This window comes from Typopeltis vanoorti, chromosome 23 (assembly GCF_054136105.1).
Source record: "Typopeltis vanoorti isolate ZY-2024b chromosome 23, IOZ_Tvanoo_1.0, whole genome shotgun sequence".
NCBI lineage: Eukaryota > Metazoa > Arthropoda > Arachnida > Uropygi > Thelyphonidae > Typopeltis > Typopeltis vanoorti.
In genome coordinates this window covers 93,041,921-93,062,795 of record NC_143571.1, presented here as the reverse complement: position 1 = coordinate 93,062,795, position 20,875 = coordinate 93,041,921, and the positions used below count along the sequence as shown (strand labels likewise).

The 20,875-nt window shown below is 35.0% G+C and overlaps 1 protein-coding gene across 1 annotated transcript in view; it reads left to right on the top strand.

Moving 5' to 3' along the window:
- Positions 1-13,071, top strand: part of deltaCOP (coatomer subunit delta) — a 165,896-nt gene extending 152,825 nt beyond the window's left edge. Inside the window, exon 12 of the mRNA XM_090412650.1 lies at positions 12,595-13,071. Coding sequence (XP_090268776.1) covers positions 12,595-12,684 — 90 coding nt within the window. The 3' untranslated portion in view covers positions 12,685-13,071. The remainder of the gene's footprint in view (positions 1-12,594) is intronic.
- Positions 13,072-20,875: the final 7,804 nt, after the last annotated feature.

Here is a 20,875-nt window from a genome sequence, read left to right as displayed (position 1 = left end):
CCATTTATATTATTTGCTTAATATCCACTTATATTGTTTGATAGTAGAGAGTTCTTCCGGTAAATGATGGGGAGTTGAACAATTAGTCTTTGCTCATTCTATTTCGAATAAATCAATTGTGTGCATCCTACCTTGTAAAAACATTTTAAGCCACCGACGATAGTCTGTTAATTTCAGACTGAAATATTTGGCAATATATTTAATAAATAATACTTTTATCTTGTGTTTTCGTGTATGTATTATATAGTATTATGGCACAAGTTTCTCTTAAAACTAGAATTCAAATCCTTCACAGGAAAACTTCACCAAAAAGACCAGTAAACTTGGTAAACTATCTGTATTACAAGGTAACTGTGAGCTAGGATTATATTTTAATGTTATTCTGCAGATTATTCCAAACTTCGCTTTGATAAAGGAAATTATAAAATCACCTGGTGCTCATATTATTTACAGGAACACTAGCTTAACTCTAGTCCTCAATAAACTCAGAGCAGCTTAATGTTATCTGGCCATTAATATTCGTCTCGTTGCTGATCTCCGGACTTTTATCTCCTCAGACCCACAACTTTCCTACGTAGTTCTTAATGTGGTTAAACGCTCTCTAATTCATTTAATAAGCATAATCGACATCTAAACCTTAAATTCGATGTCTCTTTGTACCAGATAATTGGGTTATCAACGTTTCCGAATGCCCTTTAACTGACAGTGAAATCCTTATTCTTTCAAAAGGACATGAATTCTAAGGAGTTCTAAAAAAAGATACCCTATTTAGATTTCCTTTTTAGCATTGAATGAAACTTATTTAACCTTTCCAGTGAAAAGGCTAATAATTTCCACTTAGAAGTAGCATCCTTCCTACTTAAATCCAAACTTCCACCATCTAACATATCTCTGTCTGTAAAGAAAGCTTTACATTCCCTAAGACACTGCAGGTCACCTTGTTATCACCAAAGCAGACAAGGGAAAAAAGCTACAGTAGTTATGGATTCCACATTATAAAAGAAAAATTTCTTCTTTACTATGAGATCATCCAACCTACCAGGAACTGGATCATAATCCCACTAACAGGCAACTTAAGAAATTAAACTCCCTTCTAGAGGAAGTTATAAATTTAGATTCAGACACTATAGAAAAGTTAAAAACGTATTTTGTAAGACTGCTGAGGTTTTATGGTCTACCAAAGATTCATTAAAAACGTTCCTCTCCGTTCAATTGTATTGATTCACTTACGTATCATATAGCCAAATACTTAGCAAACTTACTGAAATCACATATAGGAAAGTCCCGCTCTTTTTTTAAAAAATTTCAGATTTCTTGGACAAATTAAAAAATATCTCCATACAACCTACTGATCTTATGGTGAGCTTCAATGTAGAATCCCTATTAACAAACATACCTCTCAAAGAGATTTACTGAAATATTCCCACAAAATATGGTAAAACTGTTCAAATTCATGATGCATTCTGGATATTTCGTTTGTCAAAAAAAATTCTACAACAAAGTAGAAGGAACTGCCATGGGAAGTCCACTCTCCCCTGCTTTAGCCAACTTTTATTTAGAACAATTAGAAGGTATCCTTATTTCATCTATACACCCTCAGCCTTTATTTTGGGTTAGATATATAGACAACATTTTTGTGGTGTGACCTCACAATATAGATTTCTTACCAACCTTTTTAGCTATTATCAATACTTTATATCCATGTATCAAATTCATTATGGAAATTAAAGAGACAACAAATTATCATTTTTAGACATTCTTCTCATCCACTCACCGTCAGGTAATTTAACAACATCAGTTTATAGAGAACCCACTTTCACTGGATATTACATTCTTCAACAATCTGCACATCATCCTTCTCAAAAGACAGGAATCATAAAATGTTTCATTTGACGTGCTAAGACAAATTGTTCAACTCCTCATCATTTACAGGAAGAACTTGACTATCAAACAATATATGAAATTAAATGGCTTCTCCAAAACAACTACACATCTATTTGACTCCTACAAACCTAACCTAAACAAAGAATCAGTACATCGGATAACAATCCCATACATCTCCGGCATTTCAGAACCTATTTCAAGAATTCTGAAGAAATGTAATTTAGTAGCGACTTATATCCCTATTAATAAACTTAATATTTCTCCTCTTCTAAAGATAAACGCTCACGTATGTCTCTTCCAGTTGTATACCAATCTCTGTGTGACTGCCATCTTTCCTATTTTGGATAAACCAGCTATTCAACAGAAAAAAGAATACAAGAACATCAGTCATATATTTTTTACAACAAATCTGATAAGTCTGGATTAGCGCAACAGAGAATAGAGGCAGACCACAACATTCTCTGGTTTGAAACACGCCTTCTACATAGATGTCGGTACAAATTTGAACGCCTATTTAAGGAGAGTGCTGAGGCTTTTACTTCATTACCCTAACTTGAATCGGAATGGCTTCTTATCCTTATCAAAAATATGGGAAAGTTTGATCGAATAACACATTAAAGTTTTTTTACTAATTAAGACCAATAATGATATTTATAAAGACATAAATTCTTAAGAAACCAACTAGATACTACATCTATCTGATGATCTGTTTAGTATGATAATATATATATATATATATATATATATATTAGGATAACCAAGTTATTTTATAAACTTGGTTATTTTAGCTCCTAATCCCAAGTTAGCAAACAGTTAAGTTTGCGCCTGAAACAAATTTCAAGTCTAAAGATGATACAACACCAGGGCAACTCATTGTAAAGGTGGGTAAAGCTCTGATCACTATTCTTAGTATTTTCCCATAATGTAAAGCACATCTCACTAGAAGATGTATACTGCAATGCATTATGGGTGGGGTCACTACCCAGACCGGTTTCAACCTTTTTTGAGGTCTCCTCAGTGAGTAGCTAGACCCTAAATACCATGGTTATAGTAATACGGAGCCTTATCAACTTTACCTATAGAAGTTGCAACACCTTGTTGCAACTTCTATAGGTAAAGAAAACTGCTAATCCCAAGTATGCAAACTTAATTGTTTGCATACTTGGGATTAGGAGCTAAAATAACCAAGTTTATAAAATAACTAGGTTATCCTAATATACAATATCCCCAAGGTAAAAAATTTAATTCATATACACACACACACACACACAGCTGACCCTTGAGGAATGCGAGTTTGAACTGCTAGGTTCCACTGATACATATTTTTGAATAAATATAAGCTTATAGGAAATTTTTTAGAGATTTCGACAATTTGAAAAAACTCGCAGACGAACTGCATAGCTTAGAAATATCGAAAATATTAAGAAAAAATTAGGTATGTCATGAATGCATAAAATATACGTAGATACTAGTCTATTTTATCATTTACTATCACAAAAGATACACAAATCTATCATAAAAAAAGTTAAAATTTATCAAAACTTACACAACCTTTTACAGACTGTACGTTTCGCAGTCAGGAGAAATGTAAATAAACAGAGATACAGTATTAAATCATAACTGCATAAAATAACTGTTATTAATTAGTTAAATTAATTAGCATAAAATAAAAATTACAATTCATTCAATATATAGGCTAGGCTACCGCAAAACAATCATATTGATTGCACTATGCTACCATAAATTAATCATATTGCTGCTTCTTCGTTATCAATGCATGAATCGTTATACCAGTAAGTAAATATGAATAATTTCATTTTCGCGTTATCTTTTCATTTTTAATGTCTAGTGTTAGTAATATGTATAACATTTACAGTGTTTTGTATCATATAAGACGATATTGATGTAGGTATTGACAAACATAAGATTCATCTTGTAAACTTACAATATCAATAAATACAGTACTGTAAATGTATTTTTACATCCTTATGATTTTTCTATAATATTTTCTTTTCTCTAGCTTACTTTATTGTAAGAATATAGTATATAATACATACATACAATACAAAATATGTGTTGATTAACTGTTTACGTTATCTAAGGCTTCTGGTCAAAAGTTATATGCAGATTTTTGAACAATGCAGAGGGATTGGAGCTTCTAACCCCTACATTGTTCAGGGATCAACTGATTTCATTTCCTTCAGTGAAAGCATAACGCTATTTGCGATTTAATATCATGCGGCTCGTTCTGTTTTAAATAAACCAATTTGTTTGCATTCTACCTTGTAAAAGCTGTTTTTAAGCTACTGAAGATAGTCTGTTAATTTCAGACTGAAATATTTGGCAGTATATAAATAATACTTTGTGTTTTCGTGTATATATTATATAAAGAAAAACTTCCCAAAGGAGTTTACATTCATATTCATCCAAAAGGATGGATGGATGAGGAAGGGATGAAGTTATGGATAAAGAAGGTGTGGTCCAGATGTCCTGGCAGTTTACATCAGAAACCGGCTGTGTTGTTTAGTATGGGATCAGGTTAGATGCCATAAAACCAAAGCTGTTAATGAATGAACTTTGCAAAATAGCTGTAATCCGAGGAGGACTCACTTCAACTTTTAGATGTATCAATAAACAAACCATTTAAAGTATTTATAAGAGAAAATGTCAATTGGATGCAATCTCCAACATTTGAGGAAACATCTAAAGAAGGCTATAATTTCGCAGGTGTGCTAATGGATAAGATTCACAGAATAAAGTGAAACCCGAAATTATAAAATCTTTTCAAAAGTGTGGCATTCGTAATTCTCTTGATGGTATGGAGGATGACTTATTATTTCAAGACAGTGATGACTTGTTTCTGATGAAGAATCAAGTTCAGAAAATTTTGAGAGTGAAGCTAAAGATGAATAAAGATTTGAAAAGATTAATGAAATTTATGAAAATTATTTTGTTTATATTATTATATATATATAATATAAACAGAATTATATACTGCAAAGAATTTTTTTTTTACCCAAAAAATTTTACATGAAAATTGTGGTGCATCCTATAAGGAAGAAAAATGTGGTAATTTTTCCAGGCTCCTGATGCCAAATCCATTCAAGTGCTGACCATCCCTCTTATACAAGTATTTTCTACCTTCAAACATACTCCACACATTTAAAAACTTACATTCATTTCTTCTACACAGCCTGTGTATTGAATCACTTGTTATCATTGCCCTCCTTAACTCAGTATAGGTAGCAAACCAATAATTTTTACTCTTACATTTCTTTCTCACTTCTTTCAGTAGACCTTTCATATCCTCTCTCATTCCTTATTTATTGCTACTTAAATTATTAGTTCCAACAAGAACTACCATATTTTTTATCTGAAATCTTTGAGAGTTCTTTTCACTGATGGTGCAGCCAGCTTGAAACGGAGGTACAAGTATTTTATGCCCTGTAAATTGAGTTTTAATTAGTCATATTATATAAAATATACAGACACATCCAACTAACTTTGCAAACATAATGTGCTCATCTTCATAATATCTTCATACAAGATAGTGAAATGCATAATTTGAAAAACATGAATTTATTCTAAAATCAATTATTTAATTTGTGCACTACATAAGTCAAAAGCTGCACCAAATACTTTTTTCACTTCATACACTTGTTTATTTGCAATCAGAAGCTTTGTTGGAAGGTACATACTATAGCATATTCTCACACTACAGGTTTCCCCCCATACACACATATACACGTTATGCCACTTTGCATACGTTGCTACATGTTTAGGCACGTGTGTGTGTGTGCAGCACATCACATCATCTCTGCTAGTTAAAAATTCATGCCGATTTGATGACAAACTTTAAAATTATAAATTTTAAAGAAAATAAGTTTCTTGAGTTTTTGAGGAACAACTACCTCAGGCAGTATGTAACAGAGGACACACAAGGATTGAGAAGCTTGAATTTGATCTATTGGAGGATGTTGTTATAAAAGAGGTGTCAAATCTTTCTCCAGTTGGTTAATGACCACGAAGTGATTATCTGGATAGCTCCCAACCATGTTACGACTTCCATGAGGAAAGGGTATATGTGGAACTACAAGGCTGGTGATTATGAGAAGCTCAGGAGACAGCTTGCAGTTGTAGCATGGAATGAGGAGTTGGCTGGAAAAGAGATCATTATTGCCTGGGTGATATTCAAGAACTATCTAATAGAAGCAATGTCTAAATGTTTACCAAAGGTCAGATGGTTGGTAGGTGTGAAATGGATGAACAAAGAGATGCAGCATGCATTACAGAGAAAAAGGTATTATAGAGGCAACATAAGACTCCATGACAATAAATTACAAAGAAGAGGCAAGGAGAGTGACGTGGTAAGGGTAGCAAAATTCAGTGTGAGCAGCAGTCATACTGAAATTCTAGAGAAATCCTAGAGAGTGCTTTCAATATGTAGCTGGGAAAAATAAGATTGATTATGGTAGGATGACACTGATTGGATAAAATGGTTATAAGAACTACTGCTACAGAAGATATAGTTGAGATATTTAAACAGCAGATCATAATAGTCTTTCATCCTTGTAAATGTGACATCATGGAGGGTTTGAGAGCAGTGGATGTTGAGGAGGAGAGACTGACTCTGAGTGAAGAAGTATATGGGGAATTAAGCAAACTTGATATTAATAAGGATTTGATGACACATCACTGCGTATTTTGAAGGAATATGGCAAGAAGTTGACATCTTCCTTGACTTATTTGTGTAATATCAGTCTTGCATCGAGTCAAGTTCGAGAGGAGTGGAAGGGTAGATTGTACCACATCATAAAGGAGGTGTCAGAATTCAAGCATTAACTTGTGTGTCGTGTTGTGTTAGATAGGTTGGTGAGAATCTGGATCCAGAATCAGGTTGATAACAATGGTATGATCTTTAATGGACAGCACGGATTTGCTAAAGGGAGGTGATGTTTTAGTAATCTACTAATATATTACAATAAGGTGACAGCAGCATTGGACGTGGGAGATGGATACACGGTGGTATGCTTAGACTTTCTAAAGGCTTTTGATAGATTACCACATAAGTTAATCAAACTAGACAGAGGCATGTTAGATTAGTATATTGGATTGGAGATTGGCTGTGTGAAAGGTATCAACAGTTGACCAAGTTGTGCATGGAGAACAATATCTCAGAAGAGAAAGTTCACTAGCGGTGTGCCTCGGGGGTCTGTTTTAAAGCAATTGCTTTAATCTGTATGTTGATGATATTAGGGAAATACAGTTTGCAGATGATGCAAAGTTGGGATGAACTGTGAGGAGTAGAGCTAATGTGGCTTACAAAGACTTGAATAGACTGAGTGAATGAACACAGGAGTGGGGATATAATTTGGAGGTGGAGGAAATAAGAGATCTTGTGGTAATGGTGGATAAGGATCTAAAATTTAGGGGGCATATTGCGAAAACTGTGACGAGAACACAACAGATTCTGGGAATGATGCATAGGAGGATGCTTGTAGAAGTAAGGAGATTCTAGTTCCATTGTATAAGGCTCTAATTGGGCCACATGGACTACTGTGCACATATTCGGTCATCTGGGTTTCAAAAGGATGGAGAGTTATTGAAGAGGTTCCAGATGCTATTGACCAAAATAGTTTCTGATCTCTGGAATGTTGGATATGAGGAAAGGTTGAGACAATGGATTTTGCAGAGTCTAGTGGATAGGAGGAAGAGGAGTGATATGATAGAGGTGTACAAGTTGGTAAGGGGTTGTTATAACATTAACGTGAAATAGGTTTTTTATAAAATGGTGAGAAATTGGGGGAGAACAAGAGGTTATCCCTGGAAACTGCGTGAGCAAAGCGAGTGAGAAGCAGGTGTTTTGCATGCAGAGTTGTAAATAATTGGAATGCATTGCCTGAGAGTGTGGCATCTGGATAGAATTTGAATGTGTTTCAGGCACAGTATGATGAACTATCTGTATGACAAAAGGGACCTCCTAAATGAGTCTGTGACTCCATGTGAGATAATAATAGTCTTGTATCTCAGCATCCCAAAGCATTGCATCTTGCATTTATTGATATGAAAACTATAATCTCACTCATCTGTCCAAACTAAAAGCCTATTCAAATTTTCCTGCAGAGATTTTAATTAACTAGAATTTGCAGCAATATCCTGATAATTCTACCAAACTTTGCATCATCAGCAAACATTTGAAGATCTCCAGTCAACCCACATTTAAATACCATTAGCAAATTAATCCAACTCTTAGGCATGCCACTAGTTACGTTCCTTTTCTGAGACACATTCTCCGTCATATACAACTTGCTGATGCTGTTCAGAAAGCCAATCTCCAATCATCTAATTAATTTGTTATCCAACCCCATCTTCTGCAGCTTAAAAATAATACACCAGTTTGTCATCTATCAAATGCCTGTGCAAAGTGCAATGGAATCACTATATATGATCTCTATTATCCAACACATTTGTCACCTTATTATAAAATTGTAAACAGACTGCTAAAACAAGACCTGCCCTTCACAAAGCCTTCTTGTCATCATAGAGAAGCCTATGTCCATCATCCCAACCTCATATTCCATTCCTTACCAGTTTCTCCAATAATTTGATCACAACTACAAATATATAGACCAGTCTATAGTTGGAAATTTCTGTCCTAGAACCATACTTTTGGAGACGTACTATTTTGCCTTCTTTCCACTTAAAGAATCTGCCTCACTGGATGACTTTCATTCAATCATCTTCATGTACAAGCATTATTTTAAGGAAATTTCTGAATTTCTATTAATCATCTTACTCTGAATTTCAGTTGTAAACCAATGTAGCCTGTGGACCTTTTTCTAATCCTTTCTTTGAGGGATCCCAAGTTAGTTGACCTCTTGCACAGAGAAGTAGGGTTTTCCCTTTAGACACTGGTATTTAACCCTGCATTTCAATAAAATTGACTGTACAACTCACGTTATTACAGATAATAATCCAGTGTTATAGTTCAGAGTCACAAGACACTTGTTGTCATCTACTATACCCTCCCGCCCCATAATAAAAAAAATAAAAACAGCTTAGGCTCACTATCAAGTTGAGACTTGAAGGATGAAGCAGTGTCTTCATAAAATTGTTAGTGGTAAAGGGGCTCCTATTTTGTTTGGAGAATAAAAGAAATTAAAGGCATATATATGTAAAAAGTTTTTTTACCTTGGGAATAATATACAGGGTGTTCGGGATAAATTTGACATATTTATAATTAATTATATTTTTCCGTAAGTTACATGTATTAACACACACTTCTCTTCATTTAAAAGTTTGGACCCTTCTTCATTCATATACAAGATGTCAGAAAGGATGGATAGCTGGAACCCACCTGAATCATTGAAGAGAATAACTTGTATCATGATGATTCGTGCCCGCCATCAAAATAAGGATATTACGACTGCTGCCCAATGCTCCCTGAATACAGTAAAAACAAGCAGGCATGAACTAGAGACTTGCAATGGTGACTACGAGGATGTAGCAAGAAGAAAGATCCCTAGCAGACGATCTGATTGCGTTCGTACAGCAGAATTCCTCGCAAATCTGCAGGAACAGGTGTTGAAGAACCCTGGCATTGGAATTCGGGCTTTGTTCGTGGAGTTGCTAACTGTAGTCAAGCCCTGGATAACAAGGGTAGCCAATGGTAGGCCGTATGTATGGCAGCAGGATTCGGCCCCTTGCCACACCTCTGGGAAAAGTCAAAAATGGTTGTCTGAAAATTTCTACGACTTCACCAGTCCAAATGTTTGGCCTCCAAACTCCCCAGACCTTAACCCCATGGATTATTTTGTATGGGGCGCAGTTGAAAAAGACACCAATCGCACTTCCAGTAATACAAAAGCCCAGTTAATGGATAAAATTAAAACAGTTTTTGCGGCCCTTCCCAGGGAGACTGTAGCATCAGCTTGTTCGAGGTTCCGAAGCAGAATTGAAGCTGTGATCGATGCTAATGGTGGTTATTTTGAGTAAATCTTGTTGATAGTATTGTAATTAACTCTGCCTGTAATGTTTTTTTTGTCAATTCATTAAATTTAATAGATACAAAGAAGATTTTCTTTTTCCTTACGAAACTGTCAAATTTATCCCGAACACCCTGTATATTATATTAGGGTTACCAAGTAATTTTATAAACTTGGTTATTTTACTCCTAATCCCAAGTAAGCAAACGGTTAAGTTTGCGCCTGAACATAATTAAAGTCTAAAGGTGGTGCAATGCCAGGGCAACTCATTGTAAAGGTGGGTAAAGATCTGATCACTATTCTTAGTATTTTCCATAATGTAAAACACATCTCACTAAGAGATGTATATACTGCAATACATTATGGGTGGGGTCACTACCCAGACCGGTTTCAACCTTTTTTGAGGTCTCCTCAGTGAGTAGCTAGGCCCTAAATACCAAGATTTTAGTAATACAGAGCCTTATCAACTTTACCTATAGAAGTTGCTACAAGGTGTTTTTATTTTGAATAAGAATCTCTGGAGGAGATATAGATGTAAATAAATTTTTTTACCTTGGGAATAATGTATATTTGGGTTACCAAGTAATTTTATAAACTTGGTTATTTTACTCCTCCAGAGATTTTTATTCAAAATAAAAACACCTTGTAGCAACTTGTATAGGTAAAGTTGATATGGCTCTGTATTACTAAAACCTTGGTTTAGGATCTAGCTACTCACTGAGGAGACCTCAAAAACAGTTGAAACCGGTCTGGGTAGTGACCCCACCCATAATGTATTGCAGTATACATCTCTTAGTGAGATGTGCTTTACATTATGGAAAATACTAAGAATAATGATCAGAACTTTACCCACCTTTACAATGAACCAAGTTTATAAAATTACTTGGTAACTCTATATATATATATATTAGAGTTACCAAGTAATTTTATAAACTTGGTTATTTTACTCCTATATATATATTTTATTATAGGAGTTATATATAGGAGTTATTTTACTCCTGTGTGTGTGTGTGTGTGTGTGTGCGTGCGTGCGTGTGCGCGCGCGCCTTTTGTCCAAAAAGAAACCGAACTTTTGATAGAAAATAAAACACAAGCCAATTATAATTATTCAAATCATTTATTTCAATCAGTATACTCTCCCTCAGCTTCAATACATTTGAATTCTTCATGGATTGGAATCATAGAAACAAATCAGCATTGTCTTTACTTTTGACTTCTCCAATCAACTTTTTATCAGATGCCCCTTTCTGGTGGTCTCCACTCAGCACTCTAGCGCTTCGGTTCGGGCTCATACTCAAAACACCACATTTTGTCACCAGTAACGATCATTTCAAGGAAGTTTGAGTCCTTACAAGCAGTTTTATGCAGTGTTCAATTCAATACATTTTTTGGTTCTCGGGCAAAATGTTGTGCACAGTTGATTTTGGAATCCCCAATTCATCTTCAATCAATCTGACAGATGATTTCGGGTTTTCTTTGATGAAATCACACACTTTTTTTGATGTTAACTTTGCTCAGTCCAGTTTTTGGATGGGCCGACTTTTCGTTGTCCTCAAGCGTCTCACGACCACTTTGAAATCACTTAAACCACTCGTAAATTTGAGTACAGGATAAGCATTCATCATCGTATGCTTTTTGAAGCATTTGATGAGTTTTGGTAAAACTTTTACCAAGTTTAACACAAAAGCAATTGCAGCTCTCTGTTTGAAACTCATTTTCTGACCGTTCATCAAAACACTGTCACTCTTGGCACTATAAACTCTACTTCTAATGAAACAAATGTCATAAACAGTTGGCACAACACTAATGAAGGTTGCTGCTTTCAACAAAAAAGATGCAACAGGTGGCGCCAGTAGTTTCTTCCATTTTCGAAAAGTTCGGTTTCTTTTTCAACGGAGGGTGCATGTTACTAGAGCACATGATTATTGAATGAAATGAAGTTTGGATACAGGCCGTTCATTATTTATATTTCCACAATACAAATAAATAATGTATTGTGGAAATACTTCAGAATTAAAACAAATTGAAATAAATCAAAGGCAGATTGAAATAGTGAATTCATACAAATATTTAGGAGAAATCATTACAAACAACCATAAATTGATAATGAAATTTCAGCAGGATGGAAAGTTTTTAATCATTATAGAGAGATATTTGAAAGTAATCTACCAAACTGTCTAAAAAGGAAGATCTACAACCAGTGTGTACTCCCAACAATGACCTATGATAGTGAAGCCTGGAGTCTGACTAAAAATCACCTAGAGAAACTGAAAACAACACAGAGACATGGAAAGATCCATTTTGAGAATAGCACAATTAGATAAAAAGAATAATACTTGGATAATGATACTGAGGTAATAGGCATTGCCATAATAATACAAGGCAACAGATGGACACCAAGAACTGGTTATCAGAAACCAGGAAGACCTGGAGAGATGCACAAGACCATTTAAAATTGAAGTAGAATGGAGAGACATTCATTCAGCAGTGGATTGAAGAAAGCTGTTGATGATGACGACTAGTTTAAAGATAGCTGGTATTAGGTATACAACTAATAATAATTTGCTTTTTATGAATTTCCTTTAGTCCACTAGCCAAAATATCTGTTAGCTTTTAGTTAAATATATTTAGCATTTTTACTGTGAGACATACTTATTTAAAACTGAAGTACTTATTATGAAAAGTATTTTCTATTAATTTTTTTTTATATGTTATATCCCTTTAGATTGCTGATGTGTTGCTGCTGGACAGCAATCAGCCTGCTAAGTTTTCATCAACTATTGTTTTCTTTAGTGAAAAATATGAAATTATTTAAAGCATGGCAGCACTGTTAGCCTGTCTTGCACTAATGCAGATCCTCATGTATTCCTGTAAACATTGTAAAATCAATGATCACAAATCAATGGTATAACCGTTCCGTGCCAAGATGGAACACCAGGAATCAAGTATTGAAATACCCTGCCTCTCAAAAGGACTCCAGTGAAGTAACAGTGCATTGATTGGTTAAAAATTAGTCTACTCTGAATTTCTTTTATAGTATTTAGCAATGATTTTTTATATATATATATATATATATATATATATTTCTTATGTGACTTTGTTAAAGTGGTCAGTGGTTTACAATAGTAAAGAGCAAAACTTTATGTAAATTAAATGAAAAGTTACATAATAAAATATGCACTAAAAAGTGTATTTTTATTAATCATGTGTATTATTGATTGTCTTCTTAGGTACAGTTCGTGCATTTATTCCTACTGTAATTATCATTAACAAATTCAAAATTCTATGAATTAAAAATGGAATTTTTTTTTCCATAGCCTTCTTCGTCATAATCCATAATTAGAAAACTTAGAAATGACAGTATAGATAGGAATAAAAAGGTGTCATACTTCATGATGTTTCATGCACTGTAGACTGATAAAGTAATTCATTTAACATCATAAGAATAATGGATATATGCAATTGTTAACCGAGCCTCTCCATAAGTTGAATTGGCTTAGCTCACAGTGATGAATGTTTTGTTGAAGAGTTTAAGGAGATGGCATTGTGTAAATAATGGTTACTATGTCATCTCCTTAAACTCATTCAACAAAACATTCATCACTGTGAGCTGAGCCAATTACTCTTATTCGCTATTCTCCACATGAGGACTGGAAAACTTCTTCTCTTCCCTCTTGTTGTTGTGTATTGAAAACATTTCCTTCTACATTAACTCAATAAACTGTATGTCCCTTAATTATTACCTTGAATGTGTCTATCAATTGCATAAACATATAAATCTAGTCTATATGGAGCCATTGCCAGGAAACTCGTGCAACCAAATCTGTGCAGATGTAAACATATACCCTTATAAAAAGGGATAATAACATTCTTGTCATTGTGCTCTTCAACAACAAAGTAATTCTTAAATTTAAAAATTTATACATAAGCAGGGTACATGATAATAGAATTAAAATAATGGATGGCATTTTAGGAAAAAATTTTTTTAAATGTCCATTAGATAGAAAAACTACAAGTCAAAATAAATGATTAGTAACAATGCTAGTCCAAATGTTGGAGAACAGTTCTTTGATTGTCATCAACTCACTGGCGGAAATTCTCATCATCAAATTCCTGCCATGTACCCTCAAGGGGTGTACAGGGTATGATAGTACTACATGAAAAAAAATTACATCATTACTAACTTCCTATCTACAATTTTCCTCCAAATCAGTCTGTTACTTGTCAAGACTCCAACATTATCAGATCTTATATTTCTATCGTCTAAGGCACTTTGTACCATATCAATCCACCTATATCTTGGTCTTCCTCTGGGTCGTTTTGCTGCCAACCTGGCAGAGAACACTTGTTTTGCTAATCTCTTCTCTCCCATTCTATTTAAGTGACATTACCACCTGGAATTAGCTCCTAATGCATTCCTGGATGCTGACAATGTCAAGTTCTTTCCTAATATCCTCGTTTTTAATATGATATTGCCATTGATGCCATCTGTTCATGCCTCTAATCTTTCTCAGGACTCTCATATCTGTGGTCTCTAGTCTTTGGTCAAGTGTTTTACTTCTGGCCCAGCTCTCAGATCCATAAGTTAAAACTTGTTTCAACACGTCTTGTATACAGCTAATTTAGTGTTCCTACTAATTTCTCTCTTATTCCATATGAATTTATTCAATTGACTTCCCACCATACCAGCTTTGCTGATTCTGTTGTCTATTTCCATATTTAATTTACCATCTTCACTAAAATTCGTACCTAAGTAGCTGAAATGTTTTACTTGTTCCACAGGTTCTCCATTCACAACACAGTTGACATTTTCAATGATTCTGCCTATTTTCATTGTCTTTGTCTTTTTATTGCTGACCTTCATACCTTATCTATTATAACAGCTATTCAATTTAGTCAGAGAATCTTGCAGACTTGTAGCGGATTTATTTAGAAGTATAACATCATCCGCATAAAGCGAAGAGCTGACATTAACATCTCCAATTTTGATATCATGTTTAATACCACTTTCCTTCATAATGTACATCCTTGTCTCACACCAGATTTAACATTAAACCATCTTCCTGTACTTCCTTCAGTTCTAACTGCTGACTTACAACTCAAATAAAGACTAAGTATTGCTTGATATAATGCCCCATTCACACCATATAACTGCAGCGTATTGAATAGCTTCTCTCTTGGCACCTTGTCATTTGCCTTTTCCAAATCAACAAAACTTAAATACAGATCTTTGTTATATTCCCATGCTTTCTCAACTATTTTTCATAAAGTGAAAATCTGATCCTGACAGCCTCTATTTGGCCTGAATCCAGCTTGTTCTTCGCCAAGCTTTTCTTCCACAATTCTTCTCAACCGTTTCTCAAGTATACTTGTATAGATCTTGCCAGGAACACTCAGTAGGGAAATACCTCTGTAATTCTCACATTCAGTTTTATTTCCCTTTTTATATATGGGTACTATGAGAGCTCTACTCCAATCTTTGGGAATTCGTCCCTCTGTCCAGGCTTTCTGAACTATGCAGTGTAGCCACTGTAAGACTTTTATACCACCATTGTTGTGTCCCAGTTTACTATTTTTATTCTATCTAACAATTTCCTCTTATCTATATTCTTCTATTATCTTCGCTCGAGATATCACCAAAAATTTTACTAATACTTAAATTATTTCTCCCCTTAGTACCCCTAATATTTGTATTTATACTGCGCCTTTTGGGATATTTAGTTTAAGATATTATATACAAAAACAAGGAGAAAGAACTCAAATATGTCTGAAAGTGTAACTATGTTGCAGTCATGACACTTTATCTCGTTTCTTAACATTAATTTCCCGCGTGATTAGGTTCGTATTTTTCAAGTGGTGCATTGGACAGCAATTTCAGACAACTCTTTTATCATTGAGCAAAGGTTTATTAAATTCCTTAACATGGTAGAAATCAATTTTTTGTGATTACTCAATTTAATGCTAAACTTAGATCTAAACTAATGCTATGATCCTATAATGAGTAATACGATCATGCCCCCATAACATTCAACACATAAATTCACTTGACATGGACAAATAAGATTAATTCACACTATTTAACTATTCAAACTTAAGTAGATTAACTAAACCATTTACTGCACTAACACAACTAGTATTACGATCATGCCGCCATACACATTCAACATGTAAATTCATTTGACATGGACAAATAAGATTAATTCACACTATTTAACTATTCAAACTTGAGTAGATTAACTAAACCTTTTACAGCACTAACACACAACTATGACAACATTTTTACTTTCCTATACATTACAATAGACATGCAAAATTCTCAGGACACTTAATTTTTCACATAACATTAACACTAGCCAGCTTACTTTTAATATATTCTGTCAGATACTAAAGTCCTAGTATAAATTTTCCTTGGTCACTTCAACAGTTCCGTATTAGAATAATGATACTTATCACAGACAAATTTTAGTTAACATTAGATATATTTTACAGTACCTTTCTTTCTTGGGTTTTTCATATGGACCTTTACCTTCTTCTGATTGAACTATCTTGATATAAACTCACCAATAATCTGCTTCTCCTACGTTCCTTTTGGAGTTGAACTAGGCTTACGCTGGCTTAACTTTTCGTAACTCCGAACACATTTTGAATCATCTATATATCAGCTGTGCAACTCACCACGTGGACATCGATTTCTTTACCTCTTTCCCCTTCTTGTAGTTGTCACTGAAGACGAAACACAAAGAATATGTTACCTTTTCTTTGACTTTATGTCATTCTTTGTGTGCTCGCTAACATCCGCTTTTTACTCGACATTTTATCCTAAAATAACTAGAATCTTGATGCACAAAAAAACGAACTGAAAAATCATTTAATAATTTATAAATTATAATAAACTTGAAAATCTCTGTTTATGTGATATAGAAACTGCTTTTGCACAACTAATTAATACAAAAAGGAGCAGCACACATAAAAACCTTTTGTCTCAGGAACGTGTTTCAAAATGATCGCAAGTTCGATACTCAGCTATCTGTTTTTTCTTAACAGGATTCTGGGAAATCACGGGGTGAAATATTATTATTATAAAACCTTCATGGAGTCAAAGACTCATCGTGGGAGGTCCACTGTTATATACACGGTTTATCATACTGTGCCTTAAATATATTCACTGTCTCTGCACACACCACACTCTCGGGCAAAGCATTCCAATCACTCGCCACTCTCCATGCAAAAAACCTGCTCCTCACTCCCTTGCTCACACCCTCCTTATACAGCTTCCAGGAATGACCTCTTGTTCTCCTGCTATCCTCACCCATTCTGTGCAAAACCTCCCCGACGTTAATCTGGTAATAACCACTTAACAGCTTATATGTCTCAATCATATCCCCCCCCCTCCTCCTCCTATCCACCAATTTCTGCAAATTGCATTTTGTCAATCTGACTTCATACTCTACATTCCAGAGACCAGAAACCACCTTAGTCAATCGCCTCTGAACATTTTCCAACGCAATTTCATCTTTTTGAAAACCAGGTGAGCAGATCTGTGCACAGTAATCCATATGTGGCCTGATCAAAGCCTTATACAAAGGAACCATAACATCCTTACTTCTACAAGTCAATGTCCTCCGCATCATTCCCATTATCCGCTGTGTTGTCTTCACTATTTTAGTAACATGTCCCCGAAATTTTAGGTCCTTGTCTACAATCACTCCCATATCTCCCATTTCCTCTACCTCTTCCAAGATATTTGCACCGATTGTGTACTTTACATCCCATCTCTGCTTCCTAAATTTCAAAACCTTAAACTTTGAAACATTGAATTGACATCCCCACTTATTTACCCATTCAGACAGTATTCAAGTCCTCTTGCAAGCTACAGCATCCACACTACTCCTGATAGCTCTGCCCAACTTTGCATCATCTGCAAACAACTGCACATCACCATTCAGACCTCTCCAGATATCATTTACATACAAATTAAACAGCAATGGACCCAAAACAGACCCTTGAGGTACACCACTAGTAACTTTCCTCTTCTGGGATATCGCTTCTCCATAGACAACTTGCTGATACCTATCAGACAACCAATCTCCAATCCAGTGAACCAATCGACTGTTCAGCCCCATCCGTTCCAATTTAATTACCAGCTTGTCATGTGGCAATTTATCAAACGCCTTTGCAAAATCTAAATATACCACTGTATATGCAATACCCTTATCCAACGCATTTGTCACTTTATTATAAAAAGTAAGCAGGTTGCTAAAGCACGATTTTCCTTTAGTAAATCCATGCTGGCCGCCAAAGAGTATTTTTCTGTTGTCAACCCAATTCTGAAATTTATTCCTAACTAACTTCTCTAATACCTTGACCACAACTCCAGACACGCAGACTGGTCTATAATTCAAAGCCTTACTCTTATCACCTCCCTTATGAATTGGAACAATTTTACCCTCTTTCCACTCTTTTGGAACTTGACCCAGTGAGAGACTCGTGTTGAAAAGATATACAAAAGCTGTTAACTCTCTGGCACATTTCCTCAAGACACGTGGTGAAATAGCATCAAGTCCCACAGCCTTATTTACATCAAGTCTATTCAATCCTCATATACCTCCTGTTCACTTACGAACAGTTCCTCCTCCTCCTTTCCCACTGCTTTCAAGTTCTGCATGATGTCACATTCACAAGAATGAAATACCTTTATAAATTCCTCCGCAGCGGTTATCATTCCTCTGTTTTCACCAATCAATCCCATTCTACCATAATCATTCTTTCTTTTACTGGCGACATATCGAAAAAACTCCTTAGGATTTTTTTTGGCCGCTTTAGCTAGCTGCTGCTCATACTGCATTTTTGCTACCCTTATCAAGCTAGTCACCTGCCTCGCCTGCTCTTTGTACTTCTCATGCAACTGGTTGTTATATATACTCATTTTGTGTTTCTTCCATAATACCTTCTTGTTCCATATTGCATACCTTATCTCTTGATTCATCCATTTTACACCCACTCTGTTTACCCTCTTGACCCTTGGAATACACTCTGATATTGCCTCCACCAAATAGTTCTTGAGTATGGCCCAAGCAGCATTGATATCCTTTCCATCCAGTTCTTCTTTCCAATTTATTGTTGCAAGCTGTTTCCTGAGCTTTTCGTAATTACCAGTCTTATAATTCCATATATATCCCTTTCTAACAGACATCCTCGAATGACTGGTCACCCTGCACGTGATCACCTCGTGGTCATTCTCACCAACTGGTGGAAGATTTGATTATAATGACATCATCATCTGATGAGATGATCAAATCCAATACTCTTGATCCTCGTGTACCCTCCGTTACGTGCTGCCTAAGGTAATTATCTTTCAAAAACTCCAAAAATTCATTTTCTTTACCCCCAGATGCAGTCTCTTGCTTCCAGTCTATATTACCATAATTAAAGTCGCCCATAATGATAACTCGTTTCTTGTAAGCTAGGCCAATTTGCCTATACATTTCCTTCTCATTACCCTCCATATTACTAGGTCAATAGCAACACCCAACTAAATATATTACACCCTGTTTACTTCTACCTCACACCATATGGCCTCAAAACCGTGACGCACTATTTGCACCTTGCAATTCCACCTTAGATGGGCACAACTCATCTGCTACCATTAACAGTACTTGTAAGGACTTTTGTAATGAATGCTTGTGAATTCTCTTCAAAGTGTGCACTGGCGGCGAGGAGGCGCGGCTGACGTCATTTGTTTTTGAGGAGGTGACCGTCGGTGAAAAGAAAAGATATAAACAGAGAGTTTTTTCTGTAAGAAGTGTGCGGGCTCTGTAGTACGGCGACGTTTAGTTGTGAATGTATTTTCATTTTTTTTATCCATTTGTTCTGTGCTGCTATGTGTTTCATGTCAATAAAGGGTTAGCAGCTAATCTCAGCAAGCATTCATTCTGAGTAATGATTAGCACTTTCACCAGCTTTACCACTCACCACGAGTCCCGAGTTTTACTGGTGCAGTCAACAGGATCTACAAGGTGAGAGCAATTCGTTATGTAAATGCATGCTCCCATATTTTAAAGTTCTATTTTGATTGTTTGAGCAAAAATCTGTTTTAATACAAAAAAAAATGGTGTTCGGAGGTTGTTCCATCCTGGAACAGTAGTAGTTTTGATTTCTCGCCAGAGAAAGAATACATCAGTATTCAAGTTTTGTTCCATCCTGGAACAGTAGCACAATAGTTTGGATAAAAGAAAAACATGCCAGTGTTCAAGCTATATTTTTGTCCCAGATAATTCAGAATAGTTTTTTTTTCTCATTTTAAATTTATTTTGTTCTGTTTTGTATTTACCATTTTGTCCTGATTTACATGTTTATTCCATCTCGGAACAGTCAGTACTTTTGATTTCTCGCCAGAGAAAGAACACGACAGTGTTATCATAATTCATTTTTGCATACTGTTTTGATAGTTCTGTTTCGAGATTTAAGTTATTATATAGTAGTGGTGTAAAATCTAAACTGTTTTGTTTTGTTTTTGTTTATATATATATATATATATATATATATATATATTCATTTTTCTAAATTAACTGACTTAAAACCCAAGAATTATAACACAATGACATTTATTTGAAAAAACGCAACATGTTTCGTCAAGAATGACTTCATCAGGCGATAAGAACATAGAAAGATATTAAAAGACACGAAATTAACATTGACACAATCTAAAGCTATACAATTATAAAGCCATAATATTCGACTGTAAATTACAGTTATTATGAGCTTGAACTACAGTCCGAGTTAAAGTTCTATTGTTGTACACCTGTGCGTGTGTGGAATCACGCGATCTCCAGTATCTAATAGTAGAGTTGAAAGAGTCAGGCAAATTATAGCTAAGATTGGATTAAATTAAATGGATCTTTAAAAACAATGGCTACTCTCTAAAAAATATTAACAACCAATTATCCCACCGTCAACGTAGCAACGTAGAGACACAGGACGCCTCCAAAGGTCATATCGTCTTGCCA